At 39.6% G+C, this 25,098-nt stretch overlaps 1 protein-coding gene across 2 annotated transcripts in view; it reads right to left on the minus strand.

Moving 5' to 3' along the window:
• The window catches only part of RSBN1L (round spermatid basic protein 1 like), a 46,862-nt gene that overhangs the window by 8,595 nt on the left and 13,169 nt on the right, over positions 1 to 25,098 (minus strand). For both annotated transcript variants that reach the window (XM_077338057.1, XM_077338056.1), the window contains 5 exons: positions 16,873 to 17,516; positions 5,030 to 5,167; positions 4,310 to 4,452; positions 1,786 to 1,953; positions 34 to 142 (listed from right to left, as the gene is read on the minus strand). In XM_077338057.1, the coding sequence (XP_077194172.1) occupies positions 34 to 142; positions 1,786 to 1,953; positions 4,310 to 4,452; positions 5,030 to 5,167; positions 16,873 to 17,516 (1,202 nt within the window). The remainder of the gene's footprint in view (positions 1 to 33; positions 143 to 1,785; positions 1,954 to 4,309; positions 4,453 to 5,029; positions 5,168 to 16,872; positions 17,517 to 25,098) is intronic.

Raw genomic sequence — 25,098 nt, forward strand, 5'->3', positions numbered from 1 at the left:
TAGTTAAAGATGGTTAATCTATAGGAAAGATACCTGTGAGAGTGGAGGTTCATGCAAGTCTAACTGCATTCGTTGAACTACCTCTAAGAAATCTTCTGCATGAAAACAAATTACGTCTTTGGTTATTCGAGGTTGTTCCACCCTAAGCAAGGGAAAAATGGAGCCATCAGGGTAACTGTAAAAATTAACAGATTGCTTGCAAATATTTTTAGACACAAACACTTTGAAGTAGAAGGAAAGTACTCTTCATTTCACAAAATGCAGAAGGCTGAGACCAACTGTAACTACTTATATTTCTATGCATAATAGTGCAAATATCACCACCCATTGAAGAACACCCTCCTCCTTTTCCCCCCAGTGCATCTGAAAAAACAAGAGGTACATGGTAAGACTATGGGGTTGGATCTAAAGGTACTGTTCTGTGAATTTGATTCAGAATTAACTCATGGCCCATGCAGATTAAAAAAAATTCTAACCTCCTACTTAAATAAAACACACTTTAAAAAATTCAAGTTTTTCTACACATCAGCTAACAATTCAATGCAACTGCAAACAAGTTCACAAAACTATCTTTAAAATCAAAACAAAAATGAAAAACATACTCGTTTTAGAAAAAATTCAAAACCTAAAAAGATCTAAATAAGACATTGTCAAGGAGTTCTGGACTGACTCTGTGGGTTCCCAGAGCAGGGATGCACATGAAAAAATCCTTTTAAATATATATATATATAGTTTATTGAAATAATTCTCAAATTATACATTTATCTATTAGTAATAATAACACATCTCTAAAATGCAACACAGAAAACAAGAAAAGCTAGTTTAATTATCTAACACAAATAAAGATCTGCATTAGATAGCAGTCTTAGAGTTATGAACTCACAATCTTACAGTAATGAAATCAAAGGCTGCAGTTCAAGCACTTTCTATGGTACTGTCCATTTGCAAACAAGCAGATTATAGTCTCAGATTCCCAGTTCTTAGGATAGTTATAATTTCTGGGCAAGTCAGATCAGATGATGGTAACTACCAATCAGGACATGTTCTTCCTAGAACCCTCTAGAAAATTACTTCATCCTTCCTGACTTCCCCTTTCATCCTGTGGCTTACAGGTTCTCATTATGAGACTTTGGCCTTGAAGATGATAGGAGCCATGTAGGCAGAGAGGCCCAATTAGTAACATCTGCAACATGGAATGAAACATTTACTTTACATATAAACCCTTGGGAGGAATCAGGGGTGCTTTTCCTCCCAGACATTGATCACAGGGATCATTTCACATCTGATTCTCATCTGCAACGCTTCTGTTCTAAGGAACTATGATCCTGATTTGCTACAGTAGTCTAGTTATTCAACTTAACAGTGCAAGTTAAACACTCTGAAGTATGCATTTTGAGTGTACAATTCAAGCATTAACTACTCAACTGTCACTGGGTCATTTTCATTCCTGAACTTTATGACCTCAGTCTAATTATCAATCATATGAAATGCCAATGTGGATCATTTTCAAAAAACCGAACAAGTAACCGAAGCTCACTAATACCAAAGATATAGCAGATCTGTTGCCGCCTCATCAAGACAAGAATATAAACATTACGTATAGGGACATATACGTGGTGCTAATTCCGAAATATATTTAAGATAGCAACATGGAGCTCCCAGGTCAAATCTAATCTCTACACTTGCCATCCTAGAGGCAAGAGTGATCTACAGTCTAAGCAGAGATGAAGGTATATTCCATTATGCTCCCCCACTCCCTGAAGTGGCCCTCTAGTAAATACATACCACTCTCCACAATGCACTGCCTTTAATACTCCCACAGCGGCTGTCGTCTGTCGTTCAAACCCTTGTCCTATGTGATCTGCATGGGCTCGTGTCCTGTCTTCAAAGAGCATTTCACGAGGCTCACTAGTACGAGGTAGGTACTGCAGGTTTTTTATTTCATTGGTAGTTCTGTTTTTAAAAGTACAGACATAAGTCCAATTTCTCTTTATGATTTAATTAGTAAGAAATTACAGTACAATTTCTGGCATATAAACAGAGCCATTTTCTCTTTCATATCCCTTCGACACTTAATTTTGTCCACTGCATTCAAAATTAGCCTCCTCTCACATACATACACATATACACACACAATTGATCTGACTTAGTTCTTCCTCTGACAAGACTAGCAACTGCATATGGCAAACTAAATGCAGATACTAAAGCTGCCATTCTGTCTCCCTTACACTCTGCAGTTATTTAGCACATGAAATCAGGCACGCAGTCTCTTCTTCCTCCTCCCACCAGTGTCTATTACCTGACCACAGATATTAGCACTGGCAAAGAGCTCCACCTCCCATTCAGATACTGATTGCATTGACTGAGCTAAGCACACAGCAATGTGTTCTGAAGAGTAGAAAACATTACAGTTCATCCAGAAGGAAAAAAAAGGCGTTCCTAGTCAAGAAAGCATGCACTTAAACCACATTTTTAATAAAGGCCTAAAAACAAAGATGTTTGAGTAGGTGTTTGTGGCTAAAGAGAAAACAAAACACAGCATCATTTTTCTAAAGGCAGTGGGGAATGACAAATGAAGATTAGGACAGAGACAACAGCCAGATATTCAACAAATCAGACATTTCAACATACCTTTCCAACTTTTAAAGTTTTAAATTCTAAAATTGTTCAAACTGTTCAAATTCTATTCTGGGAAACAGCAGGCCATTTCTGATCCCAACTATTGAGATCTTTCTGGAGAAAATGGTAGCTCAGATTCTGTATACTGTAGAAATTTGGCACATAGCTTTGACATTATTTTTTCAACAACTGTGGGGGGCCTTCCCAGCGATACCCCTTCTTTATACTGAAGCTAGATTCCCTCTGCTGAGATGCACATACACACAGATCTACTTAATTACCATCTACTAGGCTGCCTAGATTATGTCTGACATAATCAGTTTCAGTTCAGTTTAGGAATATCCCAAAACCTGAAGCGGACAGGAATTTTCTGGTTTATGCTCATCCCTATGCTGTTGTTAGGTTCAAAGTCGTGTCCGACCCATCACGACCCCATGGACAATGATCCTCCAGGCCTTCCTGTCTTCTACCATTTCCCGGAGTCCATTTAAGTTTGCACTGACTGATTCAGCCATCCCTATACTGCCCATTATATGAGGGCCCAAGAATCAGGTTCCTATCCAAGTTGTCAGTATCCTTTTTCACCTTCCTATATTTGTCAAGGTTTTTTTTCCTGATGGCTGACCATGAAAAAAAGGCATTGCTTACAACAGGGCTTAACAAAACCCAGGTATTAAATTGTCGTTCCTAAAAATTTCTTTGTGGCACCCAATATTTTTGGTGGTACCAATGCTGAGAAAATATGATCATACATATTTATTTATTTATATACCGCCACTCATGGCAATTGCCATTCCATGGCAGTTTACAATATAAAAGCCATAAAAATCACAATAAAACCCCATAATCCCCCCAATAAAAATTACAAAACAATAAATTACAAAACAATAACCTTAAAGGTTCAAATATGAGCACTGCCCCTTACATTTTGGGTTTTCTAGAATCAACAGTTTTTATTCAAGCATCCTTATTAACAGCTATTGCTAATAAAATTCAACATATTTATCCAGATATCTTTCAGTGGGATCTTTCAGTGTTCCGCAAGGCCTGTGGAGCCAGTTTGGTGTAGTAGTTAGGAGTTGGGACTTCTAATCTGGCAAACTGGGTTCGATTCTGCACTCCCCCACATGCAGCCACCTGGATAGGCTCGCCACGGAGCTGATAAAGTTGTTCTGACCAAGCAGTGATATCAGGGCTCTCAGCCTCACCCACCTCACAGGGTGTCTGTTGTGGGGAGAGGAAAGGGAAGGCGACTGTAAGCCGCTTTGAGCCTCCTTCGTGTAGAGAAAAGCGGCATATAAGAACCAACTCTTCTTCTTCTTCTTCTTCAAAATGGAGCTCTTCTGCCAGGTCTCTGGTTGAGGCCGGGTGACAAGGAAGATATGGGCCCTCCCTACATGAGTGGTGGTAGTGATGTACATCAGTGACCTTGGTTTACCCTCTCCCTGCTAGTGTGTGTTTTTAGGGGATTCTTAGGTTGGGTATAATATAATAATATTTCTTGCACCTGGGATCATGATATTCCTATACTTTAAATTAACACAAAGCCATTTTCACTCTAATGTTTCAGATATCCAGTCACTCTGTATTTCCATCTGAATATCTTATTTGTATTTTGAAATCCATTCTGTATTGGTTGATATATTTTGCCAGCCTATTACTATAAACAATGAACTGAAATTTAACATACCTTTTCCTTTTGAAAGGTGACTTTGGCATATCTGCCACAGGTATCATCTGTTCTCCTGGACGCACCCACATGATGGGACCATCATCACTATCTTTACGACTCTCTAGTTTCAGACTAGAAAGTGTCCCCCATGGCAAAGTACACTAAAAAATTATTTTAAAAAAATAACCTGATGTTATTTTCAAGCACCATTATATTTAATATTTAATATTGAATTATCTACAAGAATTAAAATACTTTATTAAATTTGGAACCATGCACGTTTGCCCTGATTACAGAACATATATAGGCAACTTGGTCAGTACAAAAGTTCAGTTTTACTGGCATGTAATTCTGGCATATTCATGAGAATATCCAACAATTTTTAAGCCTAATAATTCCAATGTTTTTGTGCATTAAACTGAAGTCTCATTTTAAAATTTGTAGCCTCTAATATGAAGCAAATTGATTGCTCTTGAACAAAAAAATCAACTGAAAAATTAATGGATATATGTGTGATTACTTATTTACCTCCATGTTTCTTATTATTTATTGTCCAATTTTTGCAATAATAATTTGGAACTCATCTCTATAACTTTCAGTATAAGATATGTGCTTCTGTTTAAATAAAAATCAGGCACCCCGATTTAACAAGAGACCAGGGACCACATAGAAGCACATCAGGGATTGCTTGCCCACATGCCAGCTTCAGAATAGCATCTTTCCTCATTTCCTTCTTACTTTTAAGAAAGGTGAATTTTCCAGCTTATCAAGGAACTCTGGAAAGTAGTCCCCTACTTCCTCATCCACTGCTCCAACCAAACTGATTTGTCTCATTGGGCCAGCTCTATATGTACCATGGGAATATGTTCTTTTTACCTGAAATAAAGTCATTGAAGTAAAAAGGGTCAATTAGTGTATACTCAAATATATTTACCAAACCAGTTTCATTCAAATACTAGCATTTTCTGAATTACCAACACAATTCTTTGTTGACAAATCAAATTCTTCTAATACTACACATGTATTTCTTGGAAATTATGATCACTTTTGTAAGCAACAGTGAGAACTATCTATTTTACCATTTAAATATAATGCAATATTCAAAATTAAACTGGCAGCAAAAACACCCAATACATAAGAAGATGGAAATTCATTGAAAAGTAAAGGGAAGAGCAGGTGGCTTACCTGTAACTGGTGATTGAGTAGTGATCTATGTAGTCATATTAATAGGATTTGCACCTGTGTAGAGCAACATCCAGAACCTCCTATGAGCCCTAAACTAAGAAGGACTTTGGAGACCAGAGCCCTTCAGCTCTGTGAGGAAGATGCTAACGCAAATGTAGAATGATACAGAAGGCCCAAATATTCATAGGTAGTAGAGGAGGATAGATTGTGTAACTAACAAGAGACTATGTAAAGATCCTCAAGATTTCTGTGCAGGCAAACTGGAGAATAATTACTTTATTTACCTGGAAGAGGGACCAGGTGATTATCAGGAGAATAAAGAGTTGAACACCAGCCAGCCAAAGGTTACATCAGTTCAGGCCCAAACATCTAAGGCTACGTAAAGGAAGATGGAGTAGCAAACTGCTCACCAGTGTATGTTTGGTCAGAAGGTACCTCCACTAGAAAACTTTGAATGTAACAACAGTCTTTAATGCATGGGACCAGCAGTACATGGGGGGGGGGGGGGTAGAAAACAGAAAATCTTTAAAGAATTGTTTAATCAGAGGATGAAAGGGAGAGGTGTACCGACCTTGTAAATTGTGAAAGAACTGCCCCATTAATTTAAAGATTATATGCTGAATCACTATGCTGTATGTGGAAAAGGTACTACAAAACCAGGGGAGAATTCAACTGGAAGCCAGTACAGCTGCTGCAGGAGAGGTCTTATGTGGGCTCTCAATAGTGCTTGTGTGAGAACCCTGGGCAGTTCTGGGCATTCTCAACCAGCTGTAGATTCTAGACCACAGCCAAGGGAAGAGAGGACCTGAGTGGAGTTAGTTATAGTAATTAAGCCTGGAGGTGACGGTCACATGGATCACTGTGGCTAGGTGTTCTGGGACCAGATAGGGCACTAGTTGCTTTGCTTGGCAAAGATGAAAGAATACTAGCTGAGCTACCTTTGTGACTTGAGCCACCATAGGTATGGAGGCATAAAAAATAAATCCCAGGTTCCTGATCATTTGTGCAGCAGTAAGTTGCACACTGTCCACCCTGGGGAGGTGTGCTTCCAACTGCACCCCAGCCACACTTCCTGATCCAGACCTTCCCTACCTAGCCACAGGACCTCCATTATAGAAGGATGGGGTTTCAGGCAACTCTGCTTGAGCCAGACAATCTCAGCTTCCAAACAACTGGAAAATATATCTGGGGGAGAGTTGGGGCAGCCATCTGTTAGGATATAGACCTGGAAGTCATCAGCATACTGATGACAACCCAGTTCAAAACTCTGGACCAGCTGGGCCAGAGGGTGGATATAGATCCGGTTTTCTCAACCAGGATTTCTCAACCATGCAAGGATTCCTTGAATGCATGGGAATTTTTTAAATTTCTGAAACATTTATTGGGCAATATGACCATATATGGTCATGTTGACCTCCTCCAAATTGTCAATGATGGGCCTGGAGGGGTTGGGAAAGGGAAGGGCCCTGGGTGAGCATGTACACAGCTATATTTCCCCACCATATTCTGCATGATAGCATTATTTCTGGGATTTCTTAAAGGCTGAAGAACATTTCAAGGGTTTCTCAAGGGTGAAAAAATTGAGAAAGGCTGATATAGATGTTAAACAAGGTAGGAGAAAGAACCACCCCCTGCAGTACTCTTCACAGTAGTTGATAAGTGTACAATTGCTTCTCTCCCACTGCCACCCTCTGTTTCTGATTCTGGAGAAGAGATCAGCCACTGCAAGGCTATCCTTCATATTCCAGGCCTGGTGAGGCGGTAGGCTAACAACTGACGGTCAACAACATCAAATGTCACTGATAGATCCAGTAGCATGAAAAACACCAACCTGCCTCTTTCCAGCCAGCGCTGGAGAATGAATTATTGGGAATGTATCAGGAAACGAGTCAACTATGTGGGGACAGTATTCAGTACCATGGTTGTAAAGATGTGGAGAGCTACCAAAAGGCATCTGTCAATGCACAATGTGCTCCACATTGATGATACTTTCTGAAGCTTGACAGTTGTACCATAGGCAAATGGAAAGAGTGGATAAGTTACCAAAGAAGAGAGAAAGCTGGAGGCCAAATATGAATGGGAAAAGATAGATCCAAGAGTGAGCTGGGCCCAAAATTAAAAAAAAAAAATAGAAAATTCCCAATGATTTCTTTGCATCAGCAGATGAAATAAACAGAAAGAGGTAGCTCTGCCCCTTTAGGCATGTGCATTAACACTTTCTCCCTTGACAGGGCCAGTCTCCAAAATTCTTTCTAGTGAAGCTTTAGAAGGTTCACAGCTTTGTTCTGTGTGTGTGTGCAAAAACCCATCTGCACAGGGACCAAAAGAAGCACACCACCCATTAGAAGGAACTTATATGCAAAGAATGGCTAAATATTCTAATAATGCTGTAATTCAGCTGGATGCCTGACCTTTAATAGTGATATATAAAAAGAGAAGTAGAAGGATAGAGTGCCCCTTTCATGTAAAAATATTTATGAAAAATGTCACTATTCATTCAATACAAGCCTATGTCTTACTTGAAAAGCAAGTCTGTTCAATATATCTTAGAACAGCAAAAAATTAAAAACATTTTTTTAAAGATTACAAGGGTTCAGGCAAGTGCAGGAAGGAGTTAAAAGAAAGGATATTTATACCCTAAAGCTTAATGCTTTTCCTATTAAGAGATTTTAAAAGGTAGTGGATGGTATTTACATGAACTCTACATGGAATGTCATTGACACTATGATTTTTCAAAGCCATGCACCAAATGTCAGGATCAGTTTCACACAACACACACTGGTGGGCAATCTAGTCATTGGTTCTCTCAAGTCACCAGCCAGTGAATGCATCACTAAGGATACTATATATTTTATCTTCTTACTTTGGCAAAAGATTTTTTAAAATATCACAATGGCAGCAGCAACAACCACCTAAATTTACTCATGCCCAAAAAGTACTCAACTGAGTATGCCATGATTTGTTATGTATTTTGACTTAAGCATGTGTGCATACACACATATTTTATTTATTTTTATTTACTTTTCAATTTATAGACCACCGCTCCCCAATGGGCTCACGGCGGTTTACATCATAAAACAGTAAAAACACATAACAGCCCAATAAAATCTTCCCAACTTAGCAACAACAAAGCAGCAGTGGTCACAACCTCTAACCCCCCCCCCTTGTTCAGCCTAGTGGGCAAGTTGTCTTTCTGTGAGAGAGGGAGCCAAACTAGTAACCTTTGGGGGAAGGGGATCCTTAGTTAGACTACACACACATCAGATGTACACAACAATTTCAGGTTCCATCAGCAATGTATACATGAATGGAAAAAATTAATCAGGTATAGTTCAATTATTATGCTATAAAAATCAAAGCTTTATTTGGATTTTATTGGAATAATATTTTTAACAACCTAAGGGCAAAATATAATGTGCATCCTTTATGTTGCTTAAATTTAAGAAAAAAGCCAAAAGTTCTGAAAACTGTAGATATACGGCTTTTAGCATACAGAGAGAATTATGCATAATATATACTGTGGGTGTGGACCTTATTAATAGACAAAATTAAGTTTTGGTTTTGATTAGTCAGTCAGTCAGTTACTTTTACTGGTATCTGTCATGATTAGTCTAATACTGCATTGACAGTGGAAGCTTCTTGCTCACCTCCAAAAGCTGCAGCAAGCAGTGGTATAAACAGCCCTGAATGACCACTGGTTTTTCACGATCAGCAGAAAGCAGGGAGTTAAACTGCTTAAAGTCATTTAAGCCCCAACTTTCTGCTCTTCATGCACCACCACAAATTGTATAAAAATTAGTATAAATTGGTGGCAACTGTTCAGTTTGTAAACACAACTTTGCTAACCACAAACTGTACAAAATTCATTATAAACTTTAGTCCATCAGCTATTTATTTTATGAAACTACATACCTTTAGAAATGGGAAATCTTCCATACAAAAATAAGGCACTGATTTTTTTCCAGGAAAGTTTCTGCTCCACAATTCTGCTTACAAAATAAGTTTTTAATGGAAATTCTACCATTTTCTATTTTCCTGTGCCAGGCCAACGCTATATTTTTCCAGGGAAATTAAAATTACTGTTTTGTTCCCCTAAAGGCTTCCATTTTATTGTCGCTAATGCTTTCTAGTAATTGTCTTTTTACAGACTTATGGTGTTTCATGGTGTTTATCACCCATTTTGGAAACTGCCATAAGCAAAATGAAGGTCTTGGGCCCTTGATTTTCTTGGATGCAGTAACCTTAAATTGATAGCATTTTCCTGAAATTACCATTTTAAAAGATTGAAGACCATCAGACTTTTTGTACATTAAATGCTTAATAGGGAAAATGGAGTGTAAAGACATACAAATAATTAACTTAATTTTAAGGTGTCTGTTTAAAATAGAGATGTAGAATTTCCTTACATTTTGAAATCAGGGGGAAAACCTTAGAGGTGGAAAAGAGATATTTGAAGGGAATTTAGATATATGCAATTCTCACTTTTTGACAACATAAAACCCATCACATAACTTATCATACCAAATTGTATTATTTGGCAAAACAATATTAAAGGTAAACGTAAAGGTATCCCCTGTGCAAGCACCGAGTCATGTCTGACCCTTGCGGTGATGCCCTCTAGCATTTTCTTGGAAGACTCAATACGGGGTGGTTTGCCATTCCCTTCCCCAGTCATTACCCCCCAGCAAACTGGGTACTCATTTTACTGAGTCAACCTTGAGCCGGCTGCTGGGATCGAACTCCCATGCTTCAGACAGCATGTCGGCTGCCTTACCACCCTGAGCCACAAGAGGCTCATAAAACAATATTAAGGGTTCCCAAAATGGACAGTATGCCCCTTTGCGGGGCAGTGGATCGGGGGGGGGGGGGAGTCTACTTAATCTGTTTTTTGCACATTAATACCATACTTCAAGTTAGATGCAATAGGCAAAGGCATCTTCCAAATCCTATTAACACCTCAAAGTGAGTTAAACAAGGTTGCATTCTGGTCCCGTTGTTTTTCATTTTTTATATTAACACTGTCAGATGTTTGAGTGAACTGGATTTTCACACTCCACACCCCACACCCCAGCTAGTGGGCCACAAGATCTCTGTTACTGTATGCAGACAATGCTGTGATCTCCAGTAGGACTCTAAAGCAGTGGTCCCCAACCCCCGGGCTGCGGCCCGGTGCTGGGCTGCGAAGCCCTTGGCACCGGGCCTCAGCTCCCTCTGCCCCCCCCTGCAGCGAGAAGCTCGCCAGGCCGCGAGCAAATTGGCCATCAAAGCATCCAATTAGCTTGCGGCCTGGCAAGCTTCTTGCTTCGGGAGGGGTGGGGAGAAGAGAAGCTTGCCGGGCCGCAAGCTAATCGCTTTGGCGGCCGATTTGCTCATGGCCTGGAGAGGCGGGGAGATTTGCTCACGGCCTGGAGGGGCATGGACGCGCATGCACGCATGCACATTTGCGCCCCCGCCAGATGCAAACGCGTATGCGCGGTAAGTCAGCGGATGCGCGTTTACAACACATGCTAAGTCACTCAAGTTCTCGCTTTTACCCAGTATTAAACTGTTAGTCATAGAGGTGCCATCTGTCTCAAACTTAGTTCTCATATCTGTTGTTAACTCTTATTATCCATATATATGTCAATATGCTGGTGTCGACAGGCCTTAACCAAATGTGTTATTTCTTTCCCTGTATTTATTGCTCAGTTACTTGCCTTTCTGGCAACTAATCTCCCCACCACCACCTATATTTGAGGAAATCTATTTCAATATTATCTAAGAAGTATGCATCTACACATGCTAAATGTTTTTAGCATGATGTCATATGTAAACTGCCCACAACCATTTGGAAGGGCAGTATTAAAATCTAAAATAAATACACAAACAAACAAACAATGTTGTTGTTAGGTGCGAAGTTGTGTCCGACCCATCGCAACCCCATGAACAATGATCCTCCAGGCCTTCCTGTCCTCTACCATTCCTCAAAGTCCATTTAAGTTTGCACCAACTGCTTCAGTGACTCCATCCAGCCACCTCATTCTCTGTCATCCCCTTCTTCTTTTGCCCTCAATCGCTCCCAGCATTAGGCTCTTCTCCAGGGAGTCCTTCCTTCTCATGAGGTGGCCAAAGTATTTGAGTTTCATCTTCAGATTCTGGCCTTCTAAGGAGCAGTCTGGGCTGATCTCCTCTAGAACTGACTGGTTTGTTCGCCTTGCAGTCCAAGGGACTCGCAAGTGTCTTCTCCAGCACCAGAGTTCAAAAGCCGCAATACTTTGACGCTCGGCCTTCCTTATGGTCCAACTTTCACAGCCATACATTGCAACTGGGAGGACCATAGCCTTGACTAGACGCACTTTTGTTGGCAGGATGATGTCTCTGGTTTTTAGGATGCTGTCTAGATTTGCCATAGCTTTCCTCCCCAGGAGCAAGCGTTTTTTAATTTCTTGGCTGCAGTCCCCATCTGCAGTGATCTTGGAGCCCAGGAAAATAAAATCTGTCACTACCTCCATTTCTTCCCCAATAAACTGTAGTACAATGGAATGCTTCAGGAATGCTTCACCTTTTGCAAAAAGAAACAGGATTGTATTCTATTCCACAGTTTATTTAATTTATTATCTTGTTCTCATTGAACTGCTGCCTTCTTCTGTAATTCTAGCTCCTGTATTGTTAATGACGCATCATGTCTGATTTTTAAAATATTATTTCCAGTTTTTGTAATCCTAGTTCAACTGCATTGTTCACTGGATGTATTAGACTGCATTGTTTTACACTGTTTAATCCACCTTGAGTCTCAGTAAGAAAATTAGGCTATAAAGTAAATAACAGTAGAAATTCCAATTATACACAATAGTTGAATAAACTGTAGTCTGCTGCACCCTATACTACCTCAGCATATGTATCTTTTTGCCACCTGAGAGGTAAGAAATTTATTTCTAATGAAGGTAGAAAACAAATACTATTAAAAGGAAAAACCCCAAAAATGTATTATTAGGACAAATTTACTCATAAAAAGTCACAATATGTTGGACTATCAGCATATGTGGATAACAGGTGAAACCTGAAAATACTGAATTATTTGTAAATGTATCATCATTAAATAGACTAATCGGTGCCAAAATCATGTACATTTAATCTTAGCAGGTATGTGTCCTCACTGACAACTCTTCCTGAAAATTCCCCCCTTCCCAAATCATACATCCGGCAAACTTTGCATAAATCAAGGTGGGATTAGTATTAGGTTTGTTTGTTTCTTTGTTTACTGACTTTCTGAACTGCCCTACTAAGACCAGCTCAGGATGGTGTACATGTACAGTTTATCAGATAACAAGCAATTAAAACAAGAAATTAAACATTAGACAATAATATTAACAACAATTTAAACCCTATTAACAAATGAGCAGCATCTTGAACAATAGCAGCATTGAGTTGTCATCTTACTATCCATAAGGTAATCGCTATCGATAGGTCTTTTGCAGGCTGGATGTCTCCATGGGGGTGGGGCATAGATGTTACAGGTAATTAGCCCCAACCAAAGGCTTGGTGGAAGAGCAGGCCCTGGGAAACTACCGGCTCTGACATTCTACCAAACCTTTTGTGTGGAAAAAAAATCTCCCCGGCAAGTGGTACAATCTGACTAAATTTCAGAAAAATTTGATGACGGATGGTATGGCTGAATTCTAACAGTTTAAAATACTTGATGTCAATATTTCTTTGCTTGCAGCCAGTTTTTTGCCTCCCCGGATTTGGTGCATTCCTCTTTCATTTAATAGCCAGATTCAGCATCTGTACTTACTCTGTCCTATGAGCAGGTTGCTTTACTCTCTTAATGTATTTTATTTTTATTCACTATATACTCACTGTATTTTTATTATTTATCTATGTAAGTGGCCACAACATCAGGAGACGGCTGGATATAGATTCATAAATAATGTAAATCATATTGCTCTTGTAATACTATAGGAAGGTTTCTGAACATGGTTCTTACTTCTCACTTGCCTCAGCTTCCACCAACTTGTGAAATGCAGTAAAAACTCCAAAAAGCTAGACAAATGTTTGAAAACACACACACTCTGAATTGTCCATCATGAGAAAAAAGATCAAAAGTTTGTTCCACTTTATGCCAGCCTTCCATTTCTTAAAGTCCTCCTCACAGTTCAGTGTGGAAAAGCTAAATAAGCAGATATCGTTTTTTTCAGACATAGCTCTTATTAATTAAGCTTGAGGAGCTATTCTTTCCAAGAATATATCATTTACTAAAATGGGGCAGTATGTAAACAAAATATGAATGACTAATTTGTGTTTATAGATACAATGGCATTTGAACAGTCCTCTATGACTCTGAAGCAACACCAAGGTTTAATGAGTCATACATAGCAGAGGCATACAGACCAAAAACTCCTCCCTGCTGCTGCTCCCATGCAACTGGCACTTAGAAGTATATTGCCTCCAAATACTGGCCAACATCCACTTGTGAATCAAGAGAGACTTGTGAATCAAGGCCCCTTTTAAAGCCAACTAGTAGCCATCACCACATCACATGGCAGAGAGTGCCACAAGTTAATTTCACATTGTACACAGTACTCTGAATCTCATACTCATCAATTTCATTGGTCCTTTAAAATAAAAATGATGCTATGCTTGTTACTTTCCAATCCTGATAGTGTGTGTGGAGAGGTGATTTTATGACACTGCATATTATTGTTCAGAGATTAACAATTTCACATTTGGGTACCCTTAAAACCTTCAGGAATATGTCATCCATACCCAGTGACTTGTTAGTCTCTCGTTTATCAACTAGCAGTAGAACTTGTCTCTCACAAAGTCTATATGATTTAGTCCCTCAAATATTTCCCATAAAAAGCTGTTCTAATGTAAAAAAAACAACAACACTCTTTAGTGAGCACAGATGCTAAGAATTCACTTATCTTGTTCGTAATCTCTCAGTTTTTCCATTAGAAATTCCTATTATAATATCTAAGAGTCCAATAACCTCCCTGCTTCCTATATATCTGAATATTATTTGCTGTAATAATTTTTAGCAAAATGCTCTTCATAAGTTCATTTGCCTGTCCACCTGCATTTCTTTGCCACAGTCTGTGCTCCTTCTTGCTTTCCTTGTTTATATAAGACTGGCACTTTGCAGAAGAACCCTTCTTGCCTTTTATGGTTTCCTTGACTCTGCCAGTTAACCTAGTTTGTGTTCTCTTAGTATGATTTAACTTTTCTAATCTGTGGCATACATTCAAATCTAAGCTTTAATAGCTACAGTTTTAAATAGCTTCCCAAGCAGCCCTAAATGACTGAGAGAACTGAGCTTCCCAAGCAACCCAAAATGATGACTGAGAGAACAGAGAGAACAGAGCCCTGAAGAAGCTACAGTCAGGGCACTTTCAGGGGAATGTGCCCCTCACCAAAAATGAAATGAAGCTTCCAGCTCAAGCCCGAACAGGTGGAAGGACTAGTCCACATAAGGATACTCGCCATGCCAATGCCGACAGAAAGCTGGTCCTCTTTTCAATGAATCCTATTTTTGAGGTGTTGTTTCCTCAGAAATCTAGAGTCCAAACTGAGTTCTTCTATTTATGTAGCTACTAGTTTCAAAGCCCATTTCTAAAAATGGGCCTTGAAAGGGGAGAAAAGGGAGAAAGGGGGAAGGGGGAAGGGGAAAGGAGAGAGGAGGGTCCCCGGCCGCGGCAGCTTACCTGGTTGTCCGGGCGAGTCCAGAGCTTGCAGAGGCCGGTCCGGAGCTTGCAGAGGCGCGGACGTTCGCGCAGCCTTCTTGCGGGGAGCCCCCGGCAGCCGCGCTTCGTGCAACTGCCGGGGGCTCACTCGGGCGGCGGCCTGACACGGCGAGAGGTGCTTTGCGCCTCTCACCGCGTCAGGCCACCGGGCAGGGAGCTCCCGGCAGCCGCGCTCTGCGCCACTGCCGGGGGCTCCCTTGCGGCTGGCCTGACTCGTCGGAGGCGCTTTGCACCTCCGACGCACCAGGCCAGCGGCAAAGGGAGCAACTGCGAGCCGCGCTGCACACGGCTCCCAGTTGCTGGGGCTGGGAATCGGAGGGACCAATCGGATTGGTCCCTCCGATTGTCTGTCCAGAGGAAGGGTCCAATCCGGACCCTTCCTCACCACGGACACATCCCACCCTAGAACTCCTTAGCCTTTTATTTAGTCCGTGGCGCCCTCGGCACCACGGGCGGTTTAAAGATTGTTTAATTGCACTGTGGTCACAGCTGTAGCCACAATGATTACCTCACTACCAGATTCTGATCATGACCTGCCCTCTAGCCAGTCCTATGAAAGTCTAGCCAGCCCTGTAAATGTTACAGTACATAAGAAACTCTTCTTATCATGACTAGTGCTAATCAGTCAGTATGAAGGTAGCTGAAGCCTCCTGTTATTCAAACTCAGTAAAGGTTTCTTCTTTTTTTTTTACTATAGTTGACGGCTTCCATTTTCAACTTTTCATTTTTTCTCTTTTACCCAACATACAGAAATTAAGCTATATTCATCAGCTTACAATTCCATCTCAAATATGGCATAATTTGCAATTGCAATATAGCAGGAATAAAATGAAAGCATTTAAAATTCCAAGAACAGAGAACAGTACATTTTCCACACAAACAGTTTTACATAATACATTCTATGTATTTAAAGGAATAAAGCTTAGGTTTGGCTCTCTGCACAGTTTCCTTTCAGAAATGTTATACATCTAGTAGCACTGGGATATATAAAAATATTCCCTACACTTCTGAAAACCAAGACACATCATTTTGTTTTATAATTAAAAATTGAAACACATTTTATTCTTATATGTAATTGTTGTTACATTTAATGTATGAATAAGCACTGCTCATTTAGGATCCCACCTAGTTTCTGCAAGAGTTACAGTTCTAGGCAAACTTCCTCGAGAGAAGATCATTCTGTTTCTTCTTTGCATTAAGAATGGTTGGATCGCTGTCATATCTAATATAATGACCCCCAACAGAATTTTGCACCTCAAATGGCAGCTGACTGAGCTTTCAGGCCAGCCCTATGCAGTGTTACTCCAGCCTAAGTCCAATGAAATCAATGGACTTAGACTCAAGTAGCTCTGTATGGAATTGCACAGTTTGTCTCATTTCACAGTAAATCACACAGAGATTCAGCATGCAACTGTACAGATGAGTAATTTTGGCTTATAGGAGTCTTTCACGCATACAACTTGGGAATTACTACTGCAAAACTCTAAATCACTAAAAATAGCTTCTATTCCTCAACAGCACTGTATACAAGTGCACAATAACATCTGATGTTTACACAGGTCAGTGCTCTCCTGTTTAAGATGTATCATTTATATGGAAGAAATTGATGACAACTGCACACACAGTTTTTGAAGAGTTAAAAAAATACTTTGAGAGTAAAAGATAACCTCTTACCTGAGCGTGAAAATTTGACATAGTTGTCGTCTCTATATCTTTCTTTCCCAAAATCTCCATTTTCACTGGTGAATTGGGAAAATTAATCGAAAAGTAGTCTAAAAAGTCAGGTAAATAAGTAGCTGCCCCATGAACAATACCCATTACATAGTAAGCTGCGCAGTTTTCATTTTCACTAAAAACCAGACCCACAAACTCTTCTGCAAATCTCTCCATCTCCACAGGAGACAAGTGGGAGAGTTCATTACTGTAGGCATGGATAACTGAAGCACCTCCATTAGGCTGGTGCTCAACATGAATGAACTGTTTGAACTCCAATGTGTCCAACCTTTTGAGTGTATTCTGAACCCGTGGCTCCTTTAACGAGACAAATGGAAACTCACTGTTCTCTGGTATCTTGCAATCAGAGTCCTTCTTGGGATCCATATTTTTTCCATTGAAATCCTTAAGATGATTATCAACAATGCTTTTGGAGTCTTGATCTTCAACTTCAGAAAGCAATCCTGAGCAAATGGTCTGAATAGATTTACTATACATTTTTGGACGCTTCCTTTTCTCACACTCTTTGTGTTTCTTTTTCTTTTTCTTCTTCACTTTTTTAATCTGTAGATCTTCTGTACTGCTTCTTGGTTTCTCCTTCATACCTGTTAAAAAGGAAGAAAGATATTTCTCTAAGACTATAAAGGCTTATAGTCTCTATAAAGGCTTATAGTCTCTATAAAGGCTTATAGTCTCTATAAAGGCTTATAGTCTTCAAGACAAAAGATGCAGCATTGATCTTCACACTCATGGAGTGAGATCTGAATCTGTACTGTCTCACCCAACTCCTAGTAATAACACACGCAGCAATGCTAGGTTTTATGCTTGATAATTTATTAAGTCTACCCATGTTGAGAAATGTATTTGTTATGAGCTAGAATGCTCTTGTGCTTATAAAGCTTTGCAATATCCTACCCTCATGTGAGGAGCATGAATGAAGTCCTCTCATGGCTTAGAAAGCCTCAAATCAAGCTCTAATTTGTCACAATATCCAAATGCAGGTATCTGGACAAAGATTATTTTCTTGGTTTAATTTCAGTTCAAAATTCCAGTTTGTGGAAGGATAAGCAAACTCAGGTTTATTCAAGGACCTACATTTTACAGAATGAGAAACTGGGACTTGATTCAATTGTAGAAGCCTCCAATTATGCACGATGCACAAGAGGAGGAAGGAACATGAGCACAAACCTTATTAGAGCCCATCATAGCAAAGATTTGCCATGATATCTGCATCAAGTGCAGCACAGCAAGAATTCAAGCTGAGCTACTGTATTAGCCAATAGATTATATACTGGAGTTAAGATGAAAGAGTCAGCAGATGCAAACAATATTCATCTTGGGGTTAAAAGGGGTTAAAAGAAGTTCACGGGAAACTGGATATCTACTGTTTGTTATTTGCAATCAGCACAAATGCAATCAATCCAAATGGTTGCTTATGTAAGCAAAAGACACTTCAGCTTGGTCAAAGGAGAATCTGCAATTTCCAACAAATTTCTCTTCCGGATGCAGTGGTCCATGCCATATTCCACATCAAACCAGACAGACCCGTGAACCTCAAGTAGAGCTCTGGAAAGTCAAAGGTGGTTGTTAACAGGAAATGGTGAAACCTCATTCTACAAACAGAATTGTGCTTGCATTTCATCAGACCCCACCTACTACAGCGTAGCAAATAGTGATGAAGCTCATTAATCTAACACAGACATTAATCAAACTAAGACATCATGGAGATCTCACATCCGGCCGGTACTCCAAGAACTCGGCTGGCTCCCAGTTGAATTCTGGATTAAGCTTAAGGTTCTGGTAATCACCTTTAAGGACATACGCGGTCTGGGCCCAGTGTATCTGAGAGACCACCTCCCTGCCTATACCCCCAGAAGAGCTTTATGCTCTGCCACCTCCAACTGGCTGTGGATCCCTGGCCCTAAAGAGGTACGTCGGTCCTCAACAAGGGCCAGGACCCTTCAGTCCTGGCCCCCACCTGGTGGAATGAGCTCCCCGAAGAGATCAGGGCCCTGCCTGAACTTCCACAATTCCGCAGGACCTGCAAAAGGGAGCTCTTCCACCAGGCATTTGCTTGAGTCCGACTGACTCAAAACATCTAGGTCCCCCCCACCCACTGAGAGGTTGAACCTACCGAGGGCGTGTCAAAGTTGCTTGTTGAAATTTTGTTCTAGCTGTTGTTATTGTTATTTGCTATATTGATATCTGTTATATTGTTATTGTTATATATTGTTCTCTGTAAATGTTCTATATGTTTTATGTAAACTGCCCAGAGCCATAGGGAAGGGCGATATTAAAATAAGGTAAAGGTAAAGGTATCCCCTGTGCAAGCACCGAGTCATGTCTGACTCTTGGGGTGACGCCCTCTAGCGTTTTCATGGCAGACTGAATACAGGGTGGTTTGCCAGTGCCTTCCCCAGTCATTACCGTTTACCCCCAGCAAGCTGGGTACTCATTTTACCGACCTTGGAAGGATGGAAGGCTGAGTTAACCTTGAGCCGGCTGCTGGGATTGAACTCCCAGCCTCATGGGCAAAGCTTTCAGACGGCTGCCTTACCACTCTGCGCCACAAGAGGCTCTGATATTAAAATATAACTAAATAAATAAATCAGAAGCCAATATGCCACAAAGACTACCCATGGAAGCTCAAATTATCAGTCAAATCATACCACTGTATTATTTTCCCCTCTCCTGGGAGAAGTTACTCAACATCACATTTCTAAAAATCTCAAGAGTTCTATTCTACTTGCTTGTTGCTCCCTACTGACCACATCATGCGTACTTTTGATGGACACAAACCTTCTCCCATTGGTCATCACCATCTGAAACTGCCTCAACCAACAAAAAGAAACTGACAGATTACTCCTCTCTATCTTATTTCAGGCCCAGACTGACTGGGACTCAAATTCTATATTGGGTACAAATTTAAAGTTTACAGATTACTGACCCTTAACAATATCCAAAGAAACACAAATACAACTGTTGATTAAACATATATCATCATTCTATATAACAGTCCTGGTTTTTATACCAAATCAATTGAACTGTAACTGAATTTACAAAATATATTGTCTTGAGCTTTGCTAAGTCTTGACTCACAAAGCCGGAGCCAATCTAGATTCCTCTAAAATACCGATCCCCAACCTGTGGGCTGCGGACCACATGTGGTCCTTCGACTAATTGGAGGTGGGCCCCGAAGGACGCCTTCTTCCCCCCCACCGGCCCTTTACAACACACTTCGGGTGTCATTGTCTCCCATCACTCCCAGATGGGACTATCTCGTTGCAGAGAAACAAGCTCAGGGTTCCCATTGATTTGTCATTGTCATGAGTTAAAATTTCCATGAAAATAAAATGTTCCTTATGTTCATTGTTGTGGCGTGTCTGTATCTTATTTTGAAGGGATGTTTAAACATTACCATAGCGATCAGATAGCGTTAGGTGGTTGAGAGTAGAGGAGTAAACTACCCTCCCCCACCGGGCCTCAGTAAAAGGCGTTGAGTGGTCCCCGGTGAGTTGTCCCCGGCGTTGAGTGGTCCCTGGTGATAAAAAGGTTGGGGACCACTGCTCTAAAAGGACGAACAAGTCGACTGCACGTTCATATTTTTAGTTCTTTTCAATTTATATTGTATTTGTATTATACTTTTACTACTACTTATACTGTGCCCCACTTTAGGTACCACTATATCAAAAGAATAAAGGTAAACAAGAAAACATGTCCAAGTTATATTTTAAAGCATGTACTTGAAGACATAAAGTGTAAAGCATCCCTTTAATAAAATGTTCTAAAAACACAAGTAATCTGTGTTAAGAGGGAGATTCCTCAGCACAATCCATAAGAAATCCATTACCAAAACATACTTCTACAGTTAACTGTTTGAGAAGAGATCTGTGGGATTAGTGATATAACAAAGGAGTCAAAACATCGTTTAAAAGAGTAGTTTATCTTTAGCTATGCTTGAACAGCCTTCAAAGGATTGGAACATTAATGAGAGTAGGGAACACCTTTCAAGAAGCTACACTCCTGTTCCAAACACTGATGCAGAGAAAGATAGCCAATGCATGAGCAAGTACTCAAGTTCTTCTGTTGAGAGGAAATCCAACCTATTTGTAAAAAGAAAACAGCTCTCTCTTGAACCACACATGCAGCACCTGGGAGGAATATAAGAAAATGAAGGAACATTTGTCTCTAATCCCAGAGAAACCATCATTTATGCTCTTCTTTTAAATTAACTATGAAATTACTCAACCGGTATTTTTAGGAAACAGCTCCCAAGAAGAAAGGCCCAATAACAAGTAACCTTGTTATCAAGATATATACCCCCAAATTAATATTTTGGATGTACCAACAGAAAGCTCCAAGAGATGCACGCATTTATGCAACCCAATATCACTTAATACACCACTAAACAAATCTTTTTATTGGATGCAACTTTGAGGACCAAAGCTGAAGATCAGACTAGAGATTTTATAAGAAAATGTGTGAACACATTTGAAATAAAATAAAGTTCAGCTCCCAAATACAGGGAGAGAAGTAGAGTTTTATTTGGCTGGCTCCCAAGGATTATTAAACTTTATATGTCTGCTGGAAGCCATGTAAACTGTAACTAAATCTAGCAAAGGGTATACAGATGTGAGTATGGGTTTAATGTCAAATATTAACACTATGTTTTTTGCCTCTACAAAATACTGTGAGACTATCTTGGCTATAAGCAAACTTTATGAACTGAGAGCATATATCACCAGGAGTTTGGTATGAAGCATGACAAGGCACACCCTTCTTTCAGAATTGAGGAAGAGGATCATCCATGTAGTCAAAGTCATATTTGGTGGGATTGAACACTGGTCTTGAGCAAAGACTGATTACAGGAGTCTCACACAGTAATTCAGATGCATAGAGAACTTCCAAAGCTCAGTATGAATTCTCCTCATCCAAGTTAACAAAAAGTTAAAACCACGGCAGACACAATTTTTGGCAAGCCAAAATTTGTGAACACTACTTCCCCCAAGTGGAACATTTAGGAAGAAAAGAAAACTAGTGGACAATTGGCAAATAAAAACAGATGGAGTGGAGAAAGGAGCAAAACAAAATATATTTATATAAACTATGTGGAAATTCTCTTAACTGTGCAAGAGCTTACAATTAAAAATACAAAAGCAATCAGCTGCTATCTCAGCCCTGGAAGCATGACAAGAAAGATGATCATTTTTTGAGCTAGCTCAACTACCCCTCAGATATCTCACTCCTTTCAGATTGTGCTCACTTAAAAACTACTAAAATAGTAAGTAGAATAACATAGTGAATTAATGTGAGCAAAACGACATATACACAAACTACAGAGCTTGGCAGGACTACAAAAGGGAAAGGTCAAAGGCTTTCCTTCCCTTTCCTTCATTATCACAATTAAGATTTTCCAATATTGACTGCTACTCTACCAGTTCACTTGATCTACCAATAGATTTAGCAAAGTCCCTGTATTACAACTTTAATACTCTCCTGTAAACAAGGATTATTAGATTTGAAATTCCATTAACAAAGCCCCTGAAAAATTACCTTCAGAAAAGACACTATTAGTACCTTTTCAGTGTCATGAACAAATCTCAGGGAAGTCCCTGGACTCACACAGTCCCTCCCCATTATATGCAAGTGGAAAGATGCAGTTCTATCTGTTGTGGCATTCAAATCGAACAAGACGACACACGGGAAACAAGGATTTTTGAGCCACATTCTGGCTTGTAATCCATCCATGTAAGCAAAAAAAGCCAAATCAGTTTGATCACGTCAGTGCAGTAGGTTTTATTCCTACAGGTCTACTCCTGTATTAAGCACAGAATTAAAAGCTGTTCAACACAACCCAGAAATTAACTGCTTCGGGGTAATAATTTTAAAATACAAGATTGAAATAGAATGTAAAAAACAACAAATGGAAATTTATTCCAAGATCAGACATTAACATCAAGAATTTAGATTCCTGGTATATATACTGTGCAGTTTACTTTTTTATCTAGTCAATTACTGACTGACTTCTGTGAACATTGCTGCTATTTTGCATTTATTTATTTGTTCTATGACTGTAATAAACAATGTAGTCATTTTTTTAAACATTGATGCCATGCCTTTCCTCACAGTTCAAGGTAGCTTACTATATTTTCAGCTGAAACCAGAATAAAATAACTCCCACATCACTCTCCCTCCCTTCAATGCTACTTGTCATTCAAATCCCCTAAAGAGCACTGACAAACAAGCAAACTTTGGAGCTCCTCTTCAAACTCTTAAAGGATGCCCCCCTCACTTCTTCAGAGAGCCTATTCCACAGAGCAGGAGCCACAATGGAAATGATCTGGGTTGTGGTCAGTGCTACACAGACCACTCTAAGTAGTGTGACCACAAACAAACAGAACACAGAACATAGGGAACAACATGATCCTTCACATATTTATATCCCCAAACAGAAATTATTCTGATGGTTTAGTTAGTCTCAGATCTGGAAAACAATATGTTTAACCCCCCACTCAGCCACTGAAATTTTCTAAGTGACTTTGGGTCGCTCAAACACTCTGCCTGACCTGCTTTGCAGGGTTGATGTGATGACTAGATGAAAGACAGGAGAATTATATAAACTACTTTGGATCTTGATTGGAAAGAAAGGATAAAGGATGTTTCAAAAATTTAATCACTCTGAGTTTATAAGATATCAGTTTTGTTGCCTGAGCAACCTGATCAGATGCCCCAAGTATTGTCATAGGATGCCAATGGGAATGGGAAGGAATGAGGGAGTAGGAACAGGTACTAGCCATGGCAACAAGGAAGGGGTAAATGAAGAGGAATTTGTGTGTATTGGGGAAGGAGTTGAAAGAAAAGGAAGATGAAATGAAGAGTAGAATGGCTGCAAGGCATCAGGTGGGTAAAGCAGTCAAAGGATAGAAGGGAATGGAAAGCTGTGAGGCAAAGGGAACAGGAACAAATCAGGTGAGGTGAAGGGGCTACTGTAGAGGAGTGAAGAGAGGATAGCATTATGGATGGGGCAGAATCCCCATGTGGGGGCAGAATTAAAATAATAGAATCATAGAATTGGAAGGGGCCATACAGGCCATCTAGTCCAACTCCCTGCTCAACGCAGGATCAGCCCAAAGCATCCTAAAGCATCCAAGAAAAGTGTGTATCCAACCTTTGCTTGAAGACTGCCAGTAAGAGGGAGCTCACCACCTCATTAGGCAGCCTATTCCACTGCTGAACTACTCTGACTGTGAAAATTTTTTTCCTGATATCTAGCCTATATCGTTGTACTTGTAGTTTAAACCCATTACTGCGTGTCCTTTCCTCTGCAGCCAATGGGAACAGTATCCTGCCCTCTTCCAAATGACAACCTTTCAAATACTTAAAGAGGGCTATCATGTCCCCTCTCAACCTCCTTTTCTCCAGGCTGAACATTAAAGACAAAGAAGCCAAAAGAAAGTTAGGGGGATTCAGTGGGAGCAGAAAAGTAGAAGATGTGGCAAAATAATATTTTTAACTTGCTCCCTATCAGTTCCCCCAGTCATGCTCTATATTATTTATTTTTATTATTATTATTATTATTATTATTATTATTATTATTATTATTATTATATTTATATTTATTTCCCACCACTCCCTTATGGCTCGTGGCGGGTTACAGTGTCTTAAAATCGCCATTAAAAGACATAAAGACAGGGCCTGTAAGACGGAGCTCTTCCGCCAGGCTTATAACCGAGGCCGGGCAGAAAGAAGATCACCCCCCCCCTCACAAACTGGCGGTAGAGAGCGTCACCCCCCTCCTGTAGTTGAGGATGCGGAGAGCAAATTAGTAGATTACACCATCGCTGTTGCCATTACTGTAAATTATCAGTTTTTATTGTCATTTTATGGTTTTAGGGGACAGGGTTATGTAAGCCGCCTCGAGCCTTCGGGGGGAGGCAGGGTATAAATATAAATATAAATATAAATATAAATATAAATATAAATATAAATATAAATATAAATATAAATATAAATATAAATATAAATATAAATATAAATATAAATATAAATATAAATATAAATATAAATATAAATATAAATATAAATATAAATATAAATATAAATATAAATATAAATATAAATATAAATATAAATATAAATATAAATATAAATAATAATAATAAAACATTACTAGGCTTTCTCATTCAG

Source organism: Paroedura picta, chromosome 5, assembly GCF_049243985.1.
Source record: "Paroedura picta isolate Pp20150507F chromosome 5, Ppicta_v3.0, whole genome shotgun sequence".
NCBI classification, from domain to species: Eukaryota; Metazoa; Chordata; class Lepidosauria; order Squamata; family Gekkonidae; genus Paroedura; species Paroedura picta.